General features: G+C 33.9%; 4 protein-coding genes and 1 long non-coding RNA gene across 5 annotated transcripts in view; 3 read left to right on the top strand and 2 right to left on the bottom strand.

The window, feature by feature from the left end:
• Positions 1-1,362, top strand: LOC111456446 (casparian strip membrane protein 1). The gene is made up of 3 exons (XM_023098307.1): positions 1-702; positions 779-902; positions 1,052-1,362. The coding sequence occupies exons 1-3, from the start codon at positions 434-436 to the stop codon at positions 1,271-1,273; spliced, it is 615 nt and encodes a 204-aa protein (XP_022954075.1). The 5' UTR covers positions 1-433; the 3' UTR covers positions 1,274-1,362.
• Positions 1,363-1,405: 43 nt separating this feature from the next.
• Positions 1,406-3,412, bottom strand: LOC111456437 (pentatricopeptide repeat-containing protein At5g15300). The gene has a single exon (XM_023098296.1). It carries the CDS (start codon positions 3,363-3,365, stop codon positions 1,731-1,733), a length of 1,635 nt encoding a protein of 544 aa, XP_022954064.1. The 5' UTR covers positions 3,366-3,412; the 3' UTR covers positions 1,406-1,730.
• A 5,344-nt stretch (positions 3,413-8,756) lies between these two features.
• LOC111462133 (NAC domain-containing protein 92-like) lies at positions 8,757-10,162 on the top strand. The gene is made up of 3 exons (XM_023105834.1): positions 8,757-9,020; positions 9,100-9,380; positions 9,462-10,162. Exons 1-3 carry the CDS (start codon positions 8,813-8,815, stop codon positions 9,954-9,956), a joined length of 984 nt encoding a protein of 327 aa, XP_022961602.1. The 5' UTR covers positions 8,757-8,812; the 3' UTR covers positions 9,957-10,162.
• Positions 10,163-16,317: 6,155 nt separating this feature from the next.
• Positions 16,318-18,549, top strand: LOC111429684 (transcription factor MYB106-like). The gene is made up of 4 exons (XM_023065627.1): positions 16,318-16,623; positions 16,725-16,854; positions 17,331-17,737; positions 17,829-18,549. Exons 1-4 carry the CDS (start codon positions 16,491-16,493, stop codon positions 18,356-18,358), a joined length of 1,200 nt encoding a protein of 399 aa, XP_022921395.1. The 5' UTR covers positions 16,318-16,490; the 3' UTR covers positions 18,359-18,549.
• A 2,480-nt stretch (positions 18,550-21,029) lies between these two features.
• LOC111463316 overlaps positions 21,030-21,953 on the bottom strand; it is a 1,970-nt gene continuing 1,046 nt past the window's right edge. The window contains exon 3 of the long non-coding RNA XR_002713872.1: positions 21,030-21,216. This is a non-coding gene — a long non-coding RNA (uncharacterized LOC111463316). The remainder of the gene's footprint in view (positions 21,217-21,953) is intronic.

The following is a 21,953-nucleotide window of genomic DNA, read 5'->3' on the forward strand; positions in this document are numbered from 1 at the left end:
AAATGAGGAAGTGGACAAAGTGGAATGGTTTCTGATAGAGTCTAGAGGCAATCACAATACTGAACCCAACTCAACTTCCCTCGATTTCTTTCCTAATTTGATCATTTTTTTATGTTTTTGTTTTTGCAAACCAACTTCCCAACTGCCCTCATCTTCTCCAAAGGACATCTGTTGAGTTATGAATGATGATGATGAAGAAGAAGAGGATGAACATTGAATGGAAGTCCTTCCAAAAATACATTTGAAAAAGGTCCCATGTTATATCTTCTTCTTCCTTTTCAATTTAAAGTAGATTATCCCTAAGTTCCCCCTCTTTGTGGAGTGGAGTTGTTATGCTCTCCTGTGGGCTCTTTCGCCACTAAACTTCACCAAAACAACATTGCATAGCCTTTGTATTGCATATTAATAGCTCCTTGGCGCACACTACTCAGCCATGCACATTGAGCGTCCTAAACAAACCCCCTCTCAAAGCTTCCAAAGAAAGATGAAGGCAACTATGAGCGAGTCAAGTGAGCTAAAGAGCTCCAAAACCAAACCAGGGGTGAACCGAGGTTTGTCAATACTCGACTTCATCCTAAGGTTGGCTGCCATTGTTGGAACATTAGGAAGTGCAATAGCTATGGGAACCACCAACCAGACTCTTCCATTTGTCACACAGTTTATTCAGTTCAGAGCTGAGTATAATGATATCCCTATGTTTACGTATGTCATAAATAACTACTTTATATTTCAAAGACTGACTCAATGATTTACTAACCTCTTTTGGGTGTTTGAGCAGCTTCTTTGTTGTAGCCAACGCCATTGTAAGTGGCTACTTGGTTCTTTCTCTGCCTTTTTCTATATTCCACATCCTGAGGAACAGAGCGCATGGCACAAGGGTTCTGCTGGTCTTCTTAGATGGGGTACTTCCTTTTATCTGTATGAACTTCAATCAGCTAAAGAAAACCACCAATCTAGTATGAAATATACAAGAAAACTTAGGCAGTAATTAAAACAAAGAAAGAAAAGTGGACCATGCTCGCTTACTTGTAATTTGTACAATTGTGAACAGGGAATGATGGCTCTTTTGACATCTGGGGCATCTGCAGCGGCGGCCATTGTATACTTAGCACACAAAGGAAATGCCAAGACAAATTGGCTAGCCGTCTGCCAACAGTTTAACTCTTTCTGTGAGCGAATCTCAGGCTCTTTGATCGGATCTTTTGCAGCAATTATTCTGTTTTTAGTTATGATCTTCCTGTCCGGTGTTGCACTGTCTCGTCGTCGACAGTAGTTTGTGAGAACTGCATCATGATCCTTTTATCTGCAAAGACTAATGCATATATGAATTTGAGTGTGCTACAAAATGACTGGAGGTCCAATCTGTCAGTGTGTGTTATGTATTGTGATTTCTACCAAGTTGATGTAATCAATGAAAACCGTATGAATATTATTATATCTCTCAGCTAGCCCAACAATGCAGGTAGACTTCAACAGGAAAACATGGTAAGAATACTCCTATCTATATGAAAATCATGTAAAGAACGGTATAATCTATGACGAGAATTGTTGAGCGAGGAGTCCCACGTCGGCTAATTAAGGAATATATCTCCATTGGTACGAAGCCTTTTGGGAAAACCAAAAGTAAAGCCACGAGAGCGTGTGGTTATTGGAACAGAATGCACATTGTGCCTTCGGTTGTTCCTGACCGAGAGAAAATACACGAAAGATGGGAGCATAGCAACGCACAGCTAACTACTTTCTTTGACAAACTTTGGCTTTGAGTCGAACAAAAAATGCATTAGAAAGCTATTATCTGCATCGATCATACTACGACCTGCCTCCTTCTTCACCCCACCATCATCCATCAACTTTCGTACTTTCTCGACACCATCCCACTCACCTTTTGATGCATATATGTTAGATAGGAGTACATAATCCCCACTCTCATCCTTCCTCATTTTGAGTAATTGCTCGTTGGCACGCCTTCCCAAATCGACATCTCCATGTACTCTACAAGCCCCTAGCAGTGTTCTCCAAATGATGGCATTAGGTTCAATCTCCATTGTGTCTATAAAATCAAATGCTTCAATCAATAACCCGGCTCGCCCCAAGATGTCAACCATACATCCGTAATGCTTGATATTCGGCTCGATTTTATACGAGTCTCTCATGAGATTAAAATACATACGCCCTTCTTGTACTTTCCCAGCATGACTACAAGCAACCAACACACCAACAAAAGTGATCTCATTTGGCCTGATTTTCAACCTCAGCATTTCTTGAAACAGATTTATGGATTCGTTGGCATGTCCATGAAAAGCCAATCCTCCTATTATTGAATTCCATGAGGAGGTATCTTTATCTCTCATCGCTCGGAACACGTCCACAGCGTTCTCAATGCTTCCACACTTGGCATACATGTCTATAAGTGCATTACCAAGAAGCACACTTATATCTCCACAATACATATCGAAAATGGAACGGTATATCTTCTTTCCAACTTCCAAGTCTCCCAAATCAGCAGTAGCAGATAAGATACTCAACATTGTCACATCATCTGGCCTTTGTCCCACATCTCTCATTGCATCAAACATCTCCAGAGCTTCCCTGTTCAATCCCGATAGAACGTATCCCGCAATCATTGCATTCCATGTGACGACATCTTTGTTCGGAGCTTCATCAAACAGTTTCCTAGCCTTCTCCATCGCCCCCAGCTTCGCATATGCCGTTATCATCACATTCCACGAGACCAAGTCTCTTATTGGCATTTCATCAAACAGTTGTCGTGCAACATCCAATTCCCCTCTTCTTGCATACCCTGCTGTCAAAGCTGACCAAGGCACAACATCCGTTTTAGCAGAGGCATCAAAAAGTGCTCTTGCAGTGCTCAAATCGCCACAATTAGCATGAAAATAAATAAGAGTATTCCTTACAAAGGTATTGGATTGAAACCCAAACTTCACAACCTTCCCATGAATCCCAAATCCTAACTTAACCCATGAAAGTTTAGTACATGCCTTGAGAACAAAGGAGAAGGTAAATTTATCAGGCTTAACCCCACGATTTTCCATCTGGGCGTAAAGAGAAACAGCGCTTGCAGGCGCCAGACTCTGAGCCGAACCCCTGATCATGGTGTTCCATATGAAGATATCCGGTTCAGTAATTTGAGCAAACACTTGATGGGCATAGTGCATTGTTCCAGAAACAGCTATAGAACTTAGAAAAATAAGTTCTCTGAGGGCAGAGGGGCTTGAATTAAAGCCATTGACGACCAAAAAAGCATGAACTTGCTTCAAAGCACGAAAATTGGTGCATTTCTGCCATAAGCTAGAGCGTTGAAAGCGATTGGAGCTAACATTATCATTTGTTCTCTTTCGGATCATCAAAAGAGTGTGTGTTGAGACGAGGGGCAAAAAATAGTTGGATTTAGAATTTGGGTTTCATGCAGTTCTCGCACTTCATTATTCATATTTATGTCCCTTTTTGTATTTTTCAATAATTTAGATTTTTTTTCTTACTATTTAGGGATTAAGAGAGAGAAAAAAAAATTGTATCAGAGCTAAGTTACCGGTGCAAGACACTGGTTGGAGTAGGGGCATACCCTCCCCATACAAGACCAATTTTAAAATTGTGAGGCTGATGGTATTACCTAACGAGCCAAAATAGACAACATCTACTGGTGGTGGACTTGGACTGCAAATGGTATTAAAGTCATATACCGAGCGGTGTGCCAGTGAGGACGACGCTAGGTCCAAGGAGGTAGATTGTGAGATTTTACGTTAATTAGAGAGGGGTACAAAACATTCGTTATAAGAGTATGAAAATCTCTCTTTAATAGACACATTTTTACTATGAGATTGACAACAATACGTAACAAGTCAAAACATACAATATTTACTATAATCCTTAATAATTTTTTCAAAATTCACAAATTTTAAAGAAAATTGAGGTGGAAATGTTGAATTTGATGAAATTAAAAGTTACATTAAAATTTGAAACATAATTTTGTAAAAATATTGCAATTGTTACTATAAACTTGAAACAATTTTACCTCTCAATAAACTTTCACTTTTTATAATAAAAATATTTTCTATTTTTTAAAAACATTTAATAATGTTCTTATTAAATAGAGACAAAGCCATAACTCATATAGTTTTGGGCCAATAAGAAAAAGCCCACCCACTATCCAAATTCCAAACGATATTTTATTATCACATTTTTCCTTTACGTCCCCATAAAACGATTTAAATTAATTATAAACAAATACATTAACTTCACAAATTAAGTTTCCTTTGGTTGTGAAGTGACTCCATCCAAATTGAAAAAAAAAAAAAAAAAACCACCATATTGCAATGTCAACGGCATAAAATACTATACGTATTAATTTGATTCATCTTATTGATAAGTATCCATTTATTTTTATAAACACTGTTTACGTACATATTTATATAATGATCTCTAAAATCAAGTATAAATTAATCGATTATTTGTATGTATAGATCACCTCAACCGTCATAAATAATTATAATTTTTATTTATTTTTTTTAAATATAAGCCAAAAATTATGATGCAAATTTCACATTTTAATTTTTAAGTATATAATTTTGAAATTATATTAATTTTAAGGAGGCCAACAAAAAACTATATATATATACACACACACGTATGTATATATACGTACTTATGCATGTATTTGTGGCTTTTTTTATATATATATATTTAAATTTAGGAAGGATTCTCATTGCGTGTGCTTGTGATCCTTTTGGAAAGAAAAAAAGGGATAATTTATAAAAATGTTTTGAAAAATATTTAAACTTTGATAAAGTCAAATAAAGAACGTTAATCAATTTTAATTTATTATTATTATTATTAGAATTATTGATTCTTTAATATATATATTAAAATTGTCTCGACTAATAATCCGAACAACGATCTGATGAAATTTAGATCGAATCATTGATCATGAAATAGTTTCATAAAAGATTTTAAAAGTTGCCAAATCAAGAAAAGATTTGATAAAAAATCTAAATAATTTATTGGATTGAGACATGTTTTTGTCTCTAAGTTTCAAATAATATATTAATTATATATTATTTAAAAATTATGTAACAAATTGATTTCAAATATAATCATTGGATAATTAACCAACATTTCACACAAACAAATTAATTAGATACAAAAAAAAAAAAAAAAATTAAATATTTATGTAAAAGATTTAAGACAAATATGTAACAAAATACGTGACATTTAAATACAAAGTCCAATCTTGTATGGTTGTATGAAAGGAATTAAAAAAAAACATTATTTAACCTTAAAATAATAATTGGTTTCTGGGTAACATCGAAATGAAACCTTGAACATGATCCATGTATTCCATTAAATGAATAATTAATAATATCTTTACCCAATTGTTAATAAAGTAAGTAATAGATAGTAACAAACTGCCTCATATTTTAATGCCATTTATTCTCAATGATGTGGTTGAATAACTGTATGCCATGTGACGTCATATTTATGAATACGAGGCCCAGTTGTAATTATTACCAAAGTCAAGGGTTTATGTTGCAAATTAATAATAAATATTTGAATACACCATTCCCATAATAACTGATTATACTTGTTTGAATAAAATAAAATAAAATAAAATAAAATAAAATAAATGCCAAAGTGGCAGTGACTAGGCGATACACATGGGCCAAAATCATAGGTTTTTTAAAAACATTATCCTACACCAACTATATTGTCATTGACTTTAGAGAATTACATTATTTAAATGACACACTCCCAATACTTTTTGTTTGTCCTATCGTATAATATAAAGTCTTACCAGCTTATTAATTTTATTTTCTTTGTCTCATTATGGAATATATTAGGTTAATATATGTAATTCTTTGAATTTTGGCGATTCAACTTTTAATCCTTTTAATAATTAATATTTGCCACCTTATAGTTATTGTGGTTTCAAAAAGTCCAACACAATCTATATTGATAACATAATGTATTTTGTTATTTTATTGGGTTTATATTATCTAATATTCTAATCAAAATCATGAGAAGATTTGGTGATCTATTGGGAGACATGCCCCCATAAACTTATGAAATATTTTAATCATAATACTCTTATTTTATTTAATAATTTATAAACAACATAATTTTTTTTCCTTTTTTGTTTAGTAAATTGAGAGTGTTACAATTCTTCAAGTTTAGTTGGGATGGGATGTTCTTGGTACACCTACCAATAACTTTATTATATTTATACAACCTTATTTATTGGCCACCAAAATATAGAATCTAACTCTACCCTTACCCTTAAGCTAATATTTTTCTTTTAAGGTTAGAGAATGATCATGAGTTTATAATCAAGGAATACTATCTTCTGAGACATTTTAGACAATATTATACCATTGTGGAAATTTATTTAATTTTTGAAAGTTAGAATATAGTAAAAATAAATAATTATAATTTAAGAATTATGTTAATAATTAATAAACTCATAGTAACCTACTTAAAAACTAATGTTTGTTAATACTTAAAATCATATATTATTTGTTTGAACAAATTAATTTACGTAATTGAATTGAATTGGATTTTTTTTTCTTTTTTAAGTATTTTAATTTTGGACGTTGAGGCAAATGTGAACACAAGCTGGCTGTCTAAAATTTGACACGAGGGTTAATACCTTTTTAATTTAATATTCTTAATATTTTAATAATAAATACTGAGCTTTGTGTTTATCTTCAACGCCGTTTTGATTCACCTAATTCCATAGCTAACCTTTTATATATAATTCCAATAATTAATCTAATCTAATTACGTAACCTAGCTTTTTATTATTTTTATTTTTTATTTTCAAACTAAAAAAGAAATTAAAAAAAGAAAAAAAAGCCTAACTTTTGATCAAATCCACTCAAGTCTTGGACTTTAATACTTTTCTGCCAATCACATTGTGCCACGTCAGTGTCTCCTCCCGGTGGATCTTGTCGGGGAGAAAGAGGCAGGGTCCCACATTGAATTGAACATAGGTGTTTCGTAATTGGTCAACGTTGTTTGGTCTACTATTTTGCGAAATCACCAATGAGAGTCCGCCAAGTGGATGCTGAGCCGGCATTTCTTTTTTTACTATATCTTTATGGCGGCAGATCTAACGAAAATCTGGTTATTCATTTTTAACCGTCTGATCTTTCGGTTGGGAAATTAATTTTAATTTGGCGTGCTTAAGATTATTCATTTGAGCACGCTACCAAAAAACAGTTTCTTTATGCATATATAAATAATTTGTCATTTAACTAAAATTTATTTTATAATATGATGCTTATTTTAATTTAATTTCACGTTTTTTTTAAACTAATTGTGTTTAATATCATTTTATCAAAACTAAGACAATCCTACACGTCTGGAGAAAAAATAACGAAACTAAAAATGTGATAAGTGATTTGCTGTCTAGTCCAAAAGAACACGCTATAAATGTGACTACGTTATTTGCAATTGCATACAAATAAAATGGTTGATCATCATTCTCAAATTAAAATTTTATTTTATTAATTTTAAATATTAAAAAAGTTACGTAAAATTAGTCGAGAAAAGATGGTGATATTTATTTTCATATTATTATTATTTAAAAAATAAATTGATATTGCAGTCTAATTTATAAATCGTGACTCGAGTTTCAAAAAATAAAATCAAACTCAATCATTGGTCGTATCATTTTGCATGTGACCAAACATGATGCCAAATGTTGTCACATGCATGAAATAAAGTCCCTAATGTTATTATATATGAGATCATAAATATTGATTTTTAATTTCTTTGGCTTTCAAAATTTAAATAAATGCGAAATTATAATTATTTTTAGGTGAAAAATAATTTTTATGCGTATATAATAACATTGTTTATTGGTTTTTTTTATTTATTGCCCATAATATTAAAAAAAGAAAAAAAAAGTCAATTTCTACACACAGTCATTGAATATGAATTTAAACCGCGTATGACTTTATTTTTATAAATTAAATAATAACTAACACCATGACTTTGATTGCCTTAACTCTGCGTCTTCACCTATTCATCAATCTCATCACAACAATTATTTATTTATTTATTTTTACTTTTTTTATGAACAAACTTTATAATTTACGAAATTATACACATCATTTTAATTTATATGTTTAGTTGTTTCTTTTAATTTCATAAATTAAATTCTATTTTTTCTCGTCTATACTCTTTAATTTATCTCAATTTGAAATAGTTGACAATATTTTAAATCCGACTCCAACTTGATTTTTTTATATTTTTTATTATGAAAATACGGTTGAATATAATAATAATACAAGATTCCACGGAGAGGAGAATGAAACATTATTGATAGGAGTGTGGAAGCCTCTCCCTGAGCACACCTGTTTAAAAAACCTTGAGTAGAATCTTGAAAGGAAAAGTTCGAAAATGGCAATATTTGGTAGCAATGAGCTTGGACTGTTACAAATGGTATTAGAGTGAGACGCTGAGTGGTGTGTTAGCGAGGACAGTGAATATCGAAAGGGGGTGGATACCAAGCAATGTGCAAGTGAGGACGCTGGGACTTAAAAAGGAGTGGCATATGTGTGACAAAATGAAGAGCATAGTAGAAACAAAGAAAGAAGGCATGTGATGACGATGGCGATGATGGCAATATAAAATTAAAGGAAAACAACAAAACATTGAAAAAATCCACCATAGTTTAGCTTAGGCAACACGTTTCTTGGTTGAGGAAGGGGCCTATATTAAGGCTTCTTCGGGTGTTAGACCATGGCTTCTCTTCTACCTCTCTATTCAACAAAAACCCATTCCTCTGTTCCAAATGCAAAACCATTCTACCATGAGGAATCCCAATCACAACCACGCCGGAGAAGAAGACCACATCGAATTGCCGCCGGGCTTCCGCTTCCACCCCACGGACGAGGAGCTAGTCACCCACTACCTCACCCCCAAAGTGATCGACCCCAATTTCAGCGCCGTCGCCATCGGCGAGGCCGATTTGAACAAATCCGAGCCCTGGGAATTGCCTGGTAAACTAATTTCATTCATTAAATTCATTCATTTGTTCCACTTAAACCCCTGATTTTTACCCTTTTTTGAATGTTACAGGGAAGGCAAAAATGGGGGAAAAGGAGTGGTATTTTTTCTGTATTAAGGACAGGAAATACCCAACTGGGATGAGAACGAACAGGGCGACGGAGTCAGGGTACTGGAAGGCCACTGGGAAAGACAAGGAGATTTTTAGAGGTAAAAGAATTGTGGGTATGAAGAAAACATTGGTTTTTTACAGAGGAAGAGCCCCAAAAGGAGAGAAATCCAATTGGGTTATGCACGAGTACCGTCTCGAAGGCAGATCCCCACTTTCCCCTAGTCTTCTCAAGCCCATAAAGGTTTATTTTTTGGTCCCTCTCTTTTAATTTATTGCACTTTCACCCCTCTCTATTCACTTATTTCCTCTTTTGAATTCCCAGACTGAATGGGTGATTTGCCGAATCTTCTACAAGAGCTCTGGGGACAAGCGCACGCACATCTCCGAATTGCTACCACACAAGCATATCTCCGACGCCAACGGCAACTCGCCCGCTCTTCCACCGCTGATGGAATATTCCCATTTACAAACGCCGTACACCTATGACGCACGTGCATCACGCGTGACCTGCTTCTCCAACAATCCATTACTTGACGAAACAAAACCCTACACCAACGCCGACATGCTTTACAACGCCAACTCCCTGCTGCCGTTTTCTTACCCAAACCCGCCGCCAGATTCCGGTTGGCCTCCCGGAAATTCCATCGTGAAAACGTTGCTGGAGAATCAAACCGGCGGCGGAAGTGGTTTACATTACAATAATAATAATAATAATAATCAAGTATTTAGCCATGGAATTGGAATGATGGAGGAAGATCCTCATGACCCATCATCATCTGATGATCCAATTGACCTTGAAAATCTTTGGAACTATTGATAATATCTTCAATTCTCAATTCTTTTTCTCTCCCAATCATTCCAACCATTCCAATCATTGGGGGATCATAGTTCATTTAGGTTTTTGTTGTTAGTTCATCTCTGTTTCGGGTTTTAGTTTGATCCAGATATATTTGTATATACAAATCTTAATACGTTCTACATGTCTATCATGATTCATAAATTCTAATCTTTTCTTAATTTTGACTGTCGAAGTGATTTTGACACGGTTCTCCACTAATAGAATTGAATTTGATTACACAGAGATTCGTTCATGATATACATCTCTTAACTTTATTCCCTTCTTTCCATTCATCAACTTATTCAAAACATCGACTTTGAAAATATGCACGAATCTAATGTGTTTTACTTTTGTGATAGCTTCAGGATATGACATCTGGACAATGTATAATGCTAGAATATCTTTTTAGCAATGAAAAATATTACTTTGTTACGAATTGACTAAATATAAAGTTTAGTAAAAATGACGTAAAGTTGTATAGAAGACTAAAGTTTTATTATGAGCTAAAAGGTAAAAAGTTCGGTGGATCGAATCAAAAGTATTAAAAGTCTTAAGAATCAAAATGAAAAAGCGGTAAAAGTTTACGCACGAAAGACTACATTTTCACTCTAATTTCTTTATATTTAAAAATACAATACAAATTATTGTTACGCGTATATATTTAAATGTCCTTAACGAATAATTAGGTATATTAAGCGTATTAAAGTGTCCTTAATGAAGGGTATTAATTACATCTTCCTAAGCTTTCTTAATAACTATATACAACTTGTTTTTTTTATTAAAATAAAATAATAATAATCGTTACAACTTGATATTTATGAAGGTGTATATATTTTTTTTAAAATTATTAATTTAGAATTGGAAATTTTCAATATGAATGAGAGAGAGGCCAGGGAATAAACTAATTTTTGTTATTTTTTAATATACATTTTAAAAGTGACGTAGTTTCAAAATATTCGTCGTCGAAAATAAAGTATTTGTACTGAATATAATAAATAGACCATTATTTAGCAATGCATTTTAATTATTATTATTTTAAGAGTATTGTACGGATAAATGGGTGTTACGAAATAATTTTATTAAATATTATATTATTTATAATCAATTTGAGATAATCTCTTTATTATTTATTGCAAAGCCGGAAATAATCAATTCTATTTAAAGTGAAAATTGTACTATTTGATAATTATTTATTTATTATTCTAAATTTTTTAATATAATATAATATAATATTTTAGATTGGAAAAAAAAATATCTGAATAGAAGTCGGCTAAAATTTATTTATTTATTTAATATATATATATATATTTTTTTTTTGTAGGGATGGGGATGGATATTTTTGGATGTTGTATTTTATGACGCTGGTTTTTAATACACAAATCTTTACGTCTGTGATTATAATTTTTCCTTTTAAAGATCTAAATATTTAGAAATAGAATTTTATTTTATGAAAATTAGAAAAAATAGAAAAAATCAAATAATTATCTCATTCTGAAAACAGCTGCCTCACCCTAACGATTATTCTCCATTTTTGTCTTCACACAAAACTAGCATTTGCATATCAATTTCAATCATTTAATAGTTTTGGAGAAGTTACGTGAGAGATCATACATGAGTTGGAGAGAGAAACAATTGTCGGAGGACGCTGGCTTCCAAGGGGGTGGATTTTGAGATCCCACATCGGTTGGAGAAGAAAATGAAACATTTTGTTATAGGAGTATATAAATCTATCTTTAGCAGATGCGTTTTAAAAACGTTTAGGAGAGGTCAAAAGTGAGATCGCACGTCAATTGAGTAAGAGAATAAAACAGAAAAACTTAGCAATACTATAAATGGGTAGCTTACTTCATATCTATTAATTACCCAATTGAAATAAGTACGAAAATTAAAAGGGTAATTTTTAAAAAGATTAAAAAAAAAAAATTAAAGGGCAATGATGGAAAAACTATAAATGTCGAATAATCTTTCTTAATTTTTCTTTTTGCATATATTTGCGATGGGAGAAGGAAACTTCATGATTTGGCTTTAGCTCAATGGTAGCATTTGCTATTTTTCATTTATACGTGCCAAAATGTAAACCAACAAATTTGTAAGGACTCTTTTGCAATTTTGGTAAAGATGAACTTGATATTGTGGGTGTGTGTAGAGGTATGAACTTGATATTGTGGGTGTGTGTAGAGGTATGTAATAGTTCTACATTATTAATTACCATAAAACCTAGTTCTATATTATTAATTTATGCTTATAAAATAGTTTAATTTAATTAATTTAAATATTTTAATTTTTCACCACTCATTTATATTTATAGTTGAATTTAATGAAATCAGTTGATACTAGGAAAGGAAATTTCGTAACTAAATATTTTATGTTTTTTTTTAATAATGATTATTGGGCTATTCGGCTAGGGCCCATTTAAATAATAAATGGGCCAAATTAAATTCCTCCAACCCAAAGTAGTTAGATTGCAACTTCATTCTGATTCTGAACTAACTTTGCGCGCCATCGAGACCAGCCCGTAGAACTCATCGCGATCAACCTGGGCGACAAAATCAAAGAGGTAGTCGAGAAACCCTGATCTTTGAATTGAAGTCGAATTTACTGATTTGTTTTTTAATTAATGTTTTTCTTCGGTGATTAGTTTGGATTAAGATCTGAAATTCTGGGAATGTTTTGCAATTTATATTTTGGTATTCGACATTCGTAATCTCATTGATGGAAGATCTTTAACTTGAACTTTGGAAGATGTTTTTGGCAATTGTTTCGATGTATTTATTAGTAGATTACTGATTCTATGGTGCCTCCAAGAACAACAGATGGGATTTGGTGAATCGATACCCTCTTTCTAGTTCTAATCATATCCTATTCACACGAACCAATGGTTGTAGAGCACAATTGCTCATCTGCCTGTGCAATGAATATCAAAACATTTATGCTGATGCCTTGAATTTACTGTAGTTTAAATTTAGAAGTTTTGTGTGGATGTAAGACACGAAACAGCCTGTCAAAAGCATTCAAGTTTTGACAATGACAATGTTGCAGAGTATATCAGCAACTAGGACAGAAATAAATGAAAGGATAGGCAAAGAAAATATCCAATACCCAAAATGTGCATTTAAACACCAGAATATTCATCTATCTGTTACTCGCTTGTAAATCTCAATTTAAGTAACTATTAATGACTGAATTATCTCATTTCTATGAATTCTTATTATCTGCTTTGATTAACTTTTTGCTAAGTTCAGCGATGTACATCAACGATCATGTATTTTACTCTGCCTTTAATGTTGATTTACACATATAATGCTGGTTAGGATTTGTTTGGTTAATTGTAGAGGAGGGGAATAGCTGAGCTCAAGGCAACGACTCCAGATCCTAATATTCTAAGCTGTTAGACAACTCAGTATGCAGGATCAGGGGAACCAGAGGTTGAGGTGACGGATCCTTCCACCTTCATTTTCTTGTTTCTTTATTGTGGCTTTGATCCATCTCTTTTATTTCGAAAAGAAATTGCATGTGTGGACTTGTATCTTTTTTTACAAATGTTATGGTGTACATTTATTAGGGCTATTTACTCTTATGTTGGACCTATTCAAAGCTAAAGTTGGCAGTGATGAAATCGTAGTAAATTAGTTGTCCCCACGGTCTCGTCTACAACATGAATGCCGGATCTGTACAGTTTTGCTTCTCACACCCTCATAAACAAAGCATTTAAGCTTATAGAAAAGGCCTTTCTTTTCTCTTATGGACCCCCACCCTCTTCTGGTGCCCCCAAATCGTTTATGATTCACCTTCACAAGCTTGGAGTCCATAATCAATAAATTGCTTCCGCATTCAGAAGACTATGAAAGTACTCATTAACACACTATTGTGAGAAAGTTATACAAAGAAGCAGCCACGGTCTCAATTTCTCATTAAAGTGCTTGCCGGATCTGGATTGCTGATGAGGAAAGGTGGAATTATAGGGATGATTGGATGATGTATTTCCAGAATCCCCTAAATAATTAGAGCTTCTTTTTAGAATGGATGATTCAAGCTAACTTCTGAAAGTAGAGCATAGTTGAGTCCACTATTAGATGAAATAAGGATCCGTATGTTATATGGAAGATGTACTTATTTAGCAACCAAACTTTGGGTCTGGACTCATTACCAAGGTCAAGTTTTGAGGTCCAGACTTCTTCCATCAATCACTCACTCATTTATTTTTGCATTTACAATTTGGGAACAAGTAGGACACATACAAGCTATGACAGGGAAAGGGTTTATAAAGTTGGACCCAAAATGACCACTATACCCTCCTTGGGTCTTTTAGGATTATTCATTTCAACACTTGCAATGGAAACAGAGTAACTCTTTGACTTTTTTGTTGCCTTAACCTCTTGCCTGGTTCTGAGTTAGTTGAAGCGACGTTAGCACATGTAATAAAGGCTATTAGCTTTGAAGTGATTATTGTGGAGCAAATACTGGTTGAAGGATTATATTTTATTAGGAGTCTTGAAATTGTTTTTCTGGGAATGCTTCAAGTGCTTTATACAGTCAATTCTTTGTCTGCTGCGTTTTAAGCATGTTATTAAATTCACATGTCAACCATTAATGATTTATATGTAATTTAGATTGTAATGGAAAACGCAGTGTTTTGAAAGGTAAGCATTCTTCCATGAATGTCCAATTGTTAATGGAAGCTTGGAAAGTATGTCTCATGACAATGAGTAACTGCAATCGATGCATTATCTAGTCACAATGGTCGGTATCTGTTATTTCAATCAATCACTAATAATAGCATCTTCTTCAAGTTGGCTTCAAATCTTTGCCTACACTTTTCCAGATCTGAGTTGATGAAGGGTTGCTTAGCAGTTGAACACATTTGGAGCCCCAAAGATAATAGTGGGTTAGTTCATTGAAATTATTGTGTTAATAATTTTTGTCAATAAACAGATTAGCCTTATAGAGTTGTGAATGAACAGCTTTCGGAGCGGCATTGACTTTCCATCTACTAAAGAAACTGCTTGGATTATAATGCTACTCATTGGCTTTGGTACACCCAGGAAGACAGGTACTTAGGGATTTTGATTTTGTCCACCCTGCAGGGTAGACTAATAATTGGGGCGTTCATTTTTTAGCTCTAATATTTAATCATATCATCAATTTTTGCTTAATTTAATTTGGCAATATGGTTTTAGATTTTTTTTTAAATTTCTTGATACTGCACTGTTACATGATCAGCTAAATCTTGCAGAAAAATATGATTTGTTATTTGTAATTTGCAATAATTCCTGAAAATTTAACAATAATTGACATACAATCATGTGAAATAGATGGAAACTAGTTAAAACTTTATGCTCTCAAGATCTAATATTGAAATTATATATGTATTAACATTGTTTTGAATTATTGAATTTTGACTAAGCTGCCTTTAATTTACTGACCCACATCAACCAAAAGTTCTATCTTTAATCGGCATTTACTGCCGGTAATAGTTGCCTATTTCCCCACCTAAGAGAGAGAAAAAAAAACTATTTTATTCCCAACCACTAAATTTTTTTATAAGTGTTTATTATTATTATTATTATTATTATTTTAAAGACCTCTAATAATAATAAGCATTAACTGAAAAGTAGGTTGGTAAACAATATTTATTAGCATAAAAGCTCGATTAATTCTCACTAAAAAAAAAAAAAAAGAATTAGAATAAGTAAAGAAAGGAGAGGAAGAGGGATAAATAATAATAATAAAAATAAAAGATCAATTTTAATTTAAAAGAAAAAAAAATGGTGGGTTGGAATAAAGGGTGTTTGTGGTTGTAAATGATAGAGACGAAAACTATGATTGGGCAACTTTAAGCCTCCAATTTAAATTACTATTTCATAATTTCACAATTAAAAATCTGTTTCCTCTTAACTTATTTTCACACAGTCTTCATTCTAATATATATATATATATATATATATATATATATATATATATATGAACTGTATAATTTAGAAATATTTTTTAGAGCTAAAAATAATTTATTAGTGAGTGACCTCAGTGGTAGGATTAAGAAAAATGAGGACATCACATCTATTCAATCTTAATAATTACTAAAAGCAATTGAATAGGATTCAATTATTATTGAAAATTATTAAATGATTATTCATTATTATGCCTATAAATCATGAAAATTTGTCACTCATAATTTTTTCTTCTCCCTCAATTCCCAACTGAGTCGTCTGATGGAAAAAAAAAAAGTCAACTTTTATAAACGAATTAAAAAAAAAATTAGTGGAAAAATAATATAATTTAATGAATAATTGTTGAGGTTGAATAGAAAATAGAGAAAAATAAATTAATAAAAAAAATATATATATAAAGAAAAGGTTTGTCATATGTGAGATTTTGTGTGTTGGCTTAGGTGCATTTAATTCTCTCCCCATTTATGCCACTGCCCATCTCTTCATTTACAAACCACACTCACTCCCTCACTCACTCACTCACTCTCTTTCTTCTTCTTCTTCTTCTTCATCTTCTTCCTCTCCAATGGGAAGGTCACCTTGCTGTGACAAAGTGGGGTTGAAGAAAGGGCCATGGACTCCTGAAGAAGACCAAAAGCTGTTGGCTTATATCGAAGAACATGGCCATGGAAGCTGGCGTGCCTTGCCTTCTAAAGCTGGTCTCTTTCTCGTCTTCATAACATTTCTTTTTGAACCCTTTTCTTTTTTCCTTTTAATGTATGCAAATGAACCTTTGTTTGTTGAAAACATTTGGCTTTAGGGCTCCAAAGATGTGGCAAGAGCTGTAGACTGCGATGGATTAATTATCTTAGACCTGATATTAAGAGAGGCAAGTTCAGTTTGCAAGAAGAACAGACCATTATTCAACTCCATGCTCTTTTGGGCAACAGGTACAACTTTTTTTCTTTGTTTTTTTTTTTGCCTCGCTCCTTCAATTTTCTCGTGTTCTGGGCTACTGTCTTGTCTTGTTCTGGTCTCTTTTTTTGAAGAAAAATGACAAAACATTCAATATTGAACCAAAAAGCTTGAATCTTTTGGAATGAGGTGCACTGATATTGATGCCAACTTTGGCTTCATTGTTAATAATATTACCACTTTCTGACAACCTGAAATTTTGCAAACACAACACACACCTACTAAATTTCTTCACCAACACGAAATGGTGTCTGAAATTGTAATACCTCACATTGGTTGGTGAGTAGAACAAACCACCATTCATAAGAAAGGTGTGGAAACCTTTTTCTAACAGACTCGTTTTAAAGCTTTGAGGGAAAGTCCAAAGAGGACAATATCTGTTAGCGGTGGATCTGGGCTGTTGTCATCAAACTCTTGTTTTTGAAACCCTCTTGTTTGTGTGGATGTTTAGGTGGTCGGCCATAGCAACTCACTTGCCAAAGAGAACTGATAATGAGATTAAAAATTACTGGAACACACATCTTAAGAAAAGATTGGCTAAAATGGGGATTGACCCAGTTACCCACAAGCCTAAAAATGACGCTTTGCTCACCGGTGATGGCCAGCCAAAATGTGCGGCTAATTTAAGCCACATAGCACAGTGGGAAAGTGCTAGGCTGGAAGCTGAAGCAAGGCTTGTTAGAGAATCAAGGCTACGTAATAACAACTCACATTCTTCTCTCCAACAACTTCCAAACCCTCCTTGTTTTCCACCTTCTTCCTCTTCAACTTCCACTTCAGCTCAGCTTTTGCCCAATTCCGACTCGCCCGCTGCCATGGCTTCCCGTTCGCTCGAGGCATTGAAAGCTTGGAACAACGGTGTGTACTAAAGTTTTACTATTTTAAACCTGAACGTTTAAGTTGATAGGTTATGGTAAATTTAGCTTTTTTTTTTTAATGTCATTGGTAGGGTGGTCCAAATCGGCCGAAGGAACCGGTGGCATTCTGACCCGTGGTATTGGGGGTGACCTCGAGTCGCCTACCTCGACATTGACTTTCTCAGAGAACGTACTGCCGGTTATGGCCACCGGGTGCGGGGAGGGCGAGAATTCAGCGGCTATGATCGAGTTTGTGGGGAGTTCAAGCTCTTGTGAGAGAGAGTGGAAGGAAGAGGGATTTGGAAACTCAAGCCAATTACCAGAATACAAGGAGGGTTTTGAGAATTCAATGTCGTTTACATCTCATGATATGACATTATCCATTGAAGCAACATGGACAGCTGAATCCTTAAGAACAAAAGAAGCCATTGCTGAAGAAGGCTTCACTAATCTTCTTCTAAACAACAAAGTTGAAAGAAGCCAATCTGAAGGAGGTGGTGGTGAGGACTCTGAAAATGGAAGTGGGAGTGCAGCAAGTGATTACTATGAAGATAACAAGAATTACTGGAATAGCATTCTTAATTTGGTAAATTCTTCTCCCTCTAATTCTTCCATTTTCTAAAACAGATTGGAGTGTGTGTGTGTGTGTGTGTGTGTGAGGCTCAAGAATTTAGCTGGGTTTGCAGATTTTAGTTGCATCCATAATTATGAACTCGTAAATGTGTAATAAAAATGGTTCTATGTGATTCAGAGTTTCACCAACTATGTCGGTTCTAAGCTACTCCTATTAATAAACTCTACTCTCACATTTAATTCTAAGTTTATCATCAACTCACAACTAAATTTATCAGCACAAATCAAATGTATATTAATAATGTAAAGTGTTACGCCTTGCATAGTCTTTTCACAAAAGGGTGAGACTCAAAGCATATGTACCATGAATGTTTGTGGAAATTAAGGAATCACTTTTGCAGCTTTCTTGTGAATTAGGTCTCCAGCTTCTCCGAATGGTATAATCCAAAAACATAAGAAACAGACAAGCCAAATGAGGATAGAGATAGCAATTATGCAAGTCATTCATCTTGGTCCCATCTCCCATTTCGGACTTATATAGCCTCTTTTAAACTATTCATATCGTGACCGCTACTACGATAATAGAGGGTCGAGAGTCTCTTTTCATTACGATCCTTACACATCCTTCTACTTACTTGAGAAATAATTTGGAAGTCGAGTATTGAAAATACTTGGTAAATGCCTTTGGTTGGAATTTGATATGCACACCACCCGACAACAAAATAATGTAAATCGAGAAATCTAAAATCGTTCGTAAATGAGCCAAACTAACTTATGACTCTACCCATATAGGATAACCAACCTATGCCTCTATCCAGATCTATAAATACTAGTTAGCCAGCTTGTTTACTGGACCCAAAACTTGACCAATTAACATGCACGTAATCCATAAAACTTAAAACCCTTGTCAACGAGTCTTTGTCCAAGAACAAAAATGTGGGACAACCAGCCTATGTCATTAGTGGTACAATTAAAGCATGTCTTGATATGTTATTGCCACAATTTCATTTTGAAATACCAATCTTTTAGACTATGTAAGATGTCTCATAACACGAAAATCACTTGGCAACCACATGTACATATATATCTAATCACATAGCAACCACATACATATATATCAAATGATTTAAAATCAGCCGTCATTCAAACCAAAAAGTGTTTTAACTTAATTGAAAGACAAATAAATAGTTTGCACTGTCCTAAACTTTCAAGCTATCAACACTTTGACAATGATGGTATGGAAGCTTACTATGAAAATGGAACAAAAAAATTGGTCAAATGAAATTGATCCAACTGAATCGGACAACTAATCTAACTTAACAAGATCGACTAACCTGATTGAACTTATGAGTTGACCAATTCGTGGCACAAAATAGGATCAAACCAAGAATGGACCTACTCAAATCGATGATGAAAGAAAATCAGAGCACAAAACACAATCAAATGCCAAATTTGACCCTAAAACAGAGCCATTAGCACGTGTTTCCGGTCAAATACAAGCAGAGATAATCCAATTTGAGTAAATCACAAGAACAACGACTTTTTCTAATAGGATAATATTGTTCACCAGTTTTCGTTGTTTTATTTTTTGTTTCTCCAAAAAGCCCCCTACCAATAGGGATAATGTCGTTCACTTATATATCTATGATCTTCCCCTTAATTAGCCATGCAAGACTCAAGAAAACGAAGCTAGAAGATATTTGATAAGGGTTATAAAATTGTACACAGACATTAAAATTTACTTAAATTACTACTAAGCAGATAAACAATAATTTCAAATTTCAACCCCACATTAAATAAGGATGATAGAAGCCAGGCTGTGTTGATAACTGGGGAACCACCAAAGCAAAATTTTGGCCACATAAATAACATTTTATTTCTTAATTAATTATAACACAATAATAATAATAATTAAAAGGTACCACATTTATTTCACCTTATAATAAGACCTCACATGGCTCCTCCTCTGCACATATTAAATTCAACAAATACAAACACGGAACTGTGTGGAACTAAATATACAAATCTCATTGATTTCTGCTGTTTAAGAAGCCTCATTTATTTTTCAAACACAAAAACTATATTCATCCCCTAAATCCAATATGATGCATGTTGAGGATTATTGGGATTGGGAGTGTCCCACATTGGTTAATTTAGTGGAAGATCATGGGTTTATAAGTGAGGAATACTATCTTCATTGGTATGAGGCCTTTTGGGGAAGCCCAAAGCAAAGCCATGAGAGCTTATGCTCAAAGTGGACAATATCATACCATTGTGGAGAGTCGTGATTCCTAACATGGTATCAGAGCCATGCCCTAAACCTAACCATGCCAATAGAATCCTCAAATATCGAACAAAGAATGGCGAGCCTCGAAGGTGTAGTCAAAAGTGACTAAAGTGTCGAACAAATGGTGTACTTTGTTCGAGGGCTCCAGAGAAGGAGTCGAGCCTCAATTAAGGGGAGGCTATTCGAGAGCTCCATAAGCCTCAGGGGAGGCTTATAGTGTGCTTTGTTCGAGGGGAGGATTGTTGAGGATTATTGGGATTGGGAGTGTCCCACATTGGTTAATTTAGTGGAAGATCATGGGTTTATAAGTGAGGAATACTATCTTCATTGGTATGAGGCCTTTTGGGGAAGCCCAAAGCAAAGCCATGAGAGCTTATGCTCAAAGTGGACAATATCATACCATTGTGGAGAGTCGTGATTCCTAACAATGCAATGTTCATTGAAGAACACACGCTTCAAAATAAGAACGATCGATCGAGCGATGTTCAAGTTATAAACTTATGAGATGAATCTTCCTGTCCTAATGTACACCATAACCCACAAGAAAGCATCGGCAATCTTGAGCAACACTTGACAGCCCAAGGATTAAAGCAAGAAATAATGGCTTAAGACCCCTTGAGCTGCAAACCCAGAAAATCATAGAAGCTCTGTGATACCAAATGTAATAAGATCATACAGAAATCTCAATCAGCAAACTGGTGGAAGTAAAATATTGGAAGATATATTTAATGCCATTTGTTAGTGCTTATGCGCACATCGATAATAGGCACCAAAATTACAGTTATCATCAAGGAGCCTCAGTACCAGTGCTATGAAGTTAAATGGCAACAAATATGTCATGGTCCTTGCTAATGCATACGCTACGCTAAAGATGTTGAGGATTGTTAGGAGTGAGTTCCATATTAGCTAATTTAGAGAATGATCATGAATTTATAAGATCTCAATTGGTACAAGGCCTTTTGGAGAGCCTAAACAAAAGCCTTAAGAACTTATGGTCAAAGTGGACAATATCACACCATGGTAGAAAGTTGATATCATGGTATCAGAGCTATATGCCCTTGACTTAGCCATGTCGAACAAAGAAGTTGTGAGCTTATTTTTTTCGAACAAAGCGTATACTTTGTTTAAGTACTCCAATATCATACCATTGTGGAGAGTAAATTCCTAACAAAGATGAAATCTAAATTCGAACTCCATTTAACAAATTTACTTAATGGAAGACGCGAAAAAAATACCATAGATGTTAGCTCCAGCATAATGGAAACAGGGGCTCTACACAACTCAAAGGATTGAACCCCCTGCAGGTTTCAAGGCTGAAATCAACATGCCCGAGGGAAAAAAAAAAAAAAAAAAAAAA

The sequence above is a fragment of the Cucurbita moschata genome, unplaced genomic scaffold (assembly GCF_002738365.1).
Source record: "Cucurbita moschata cultivar Rifu unplaced genomic scaffold, Cmos_1.0 Cmo_Scf00002, whole genome shotgun sequence".
NCBI lineage: Eukaryota > Viridiplantae > Streptophyta > Magnoliopsida > Cucurbitales > Cucurbitaceae > Cucurbita > Cucurbita moschata.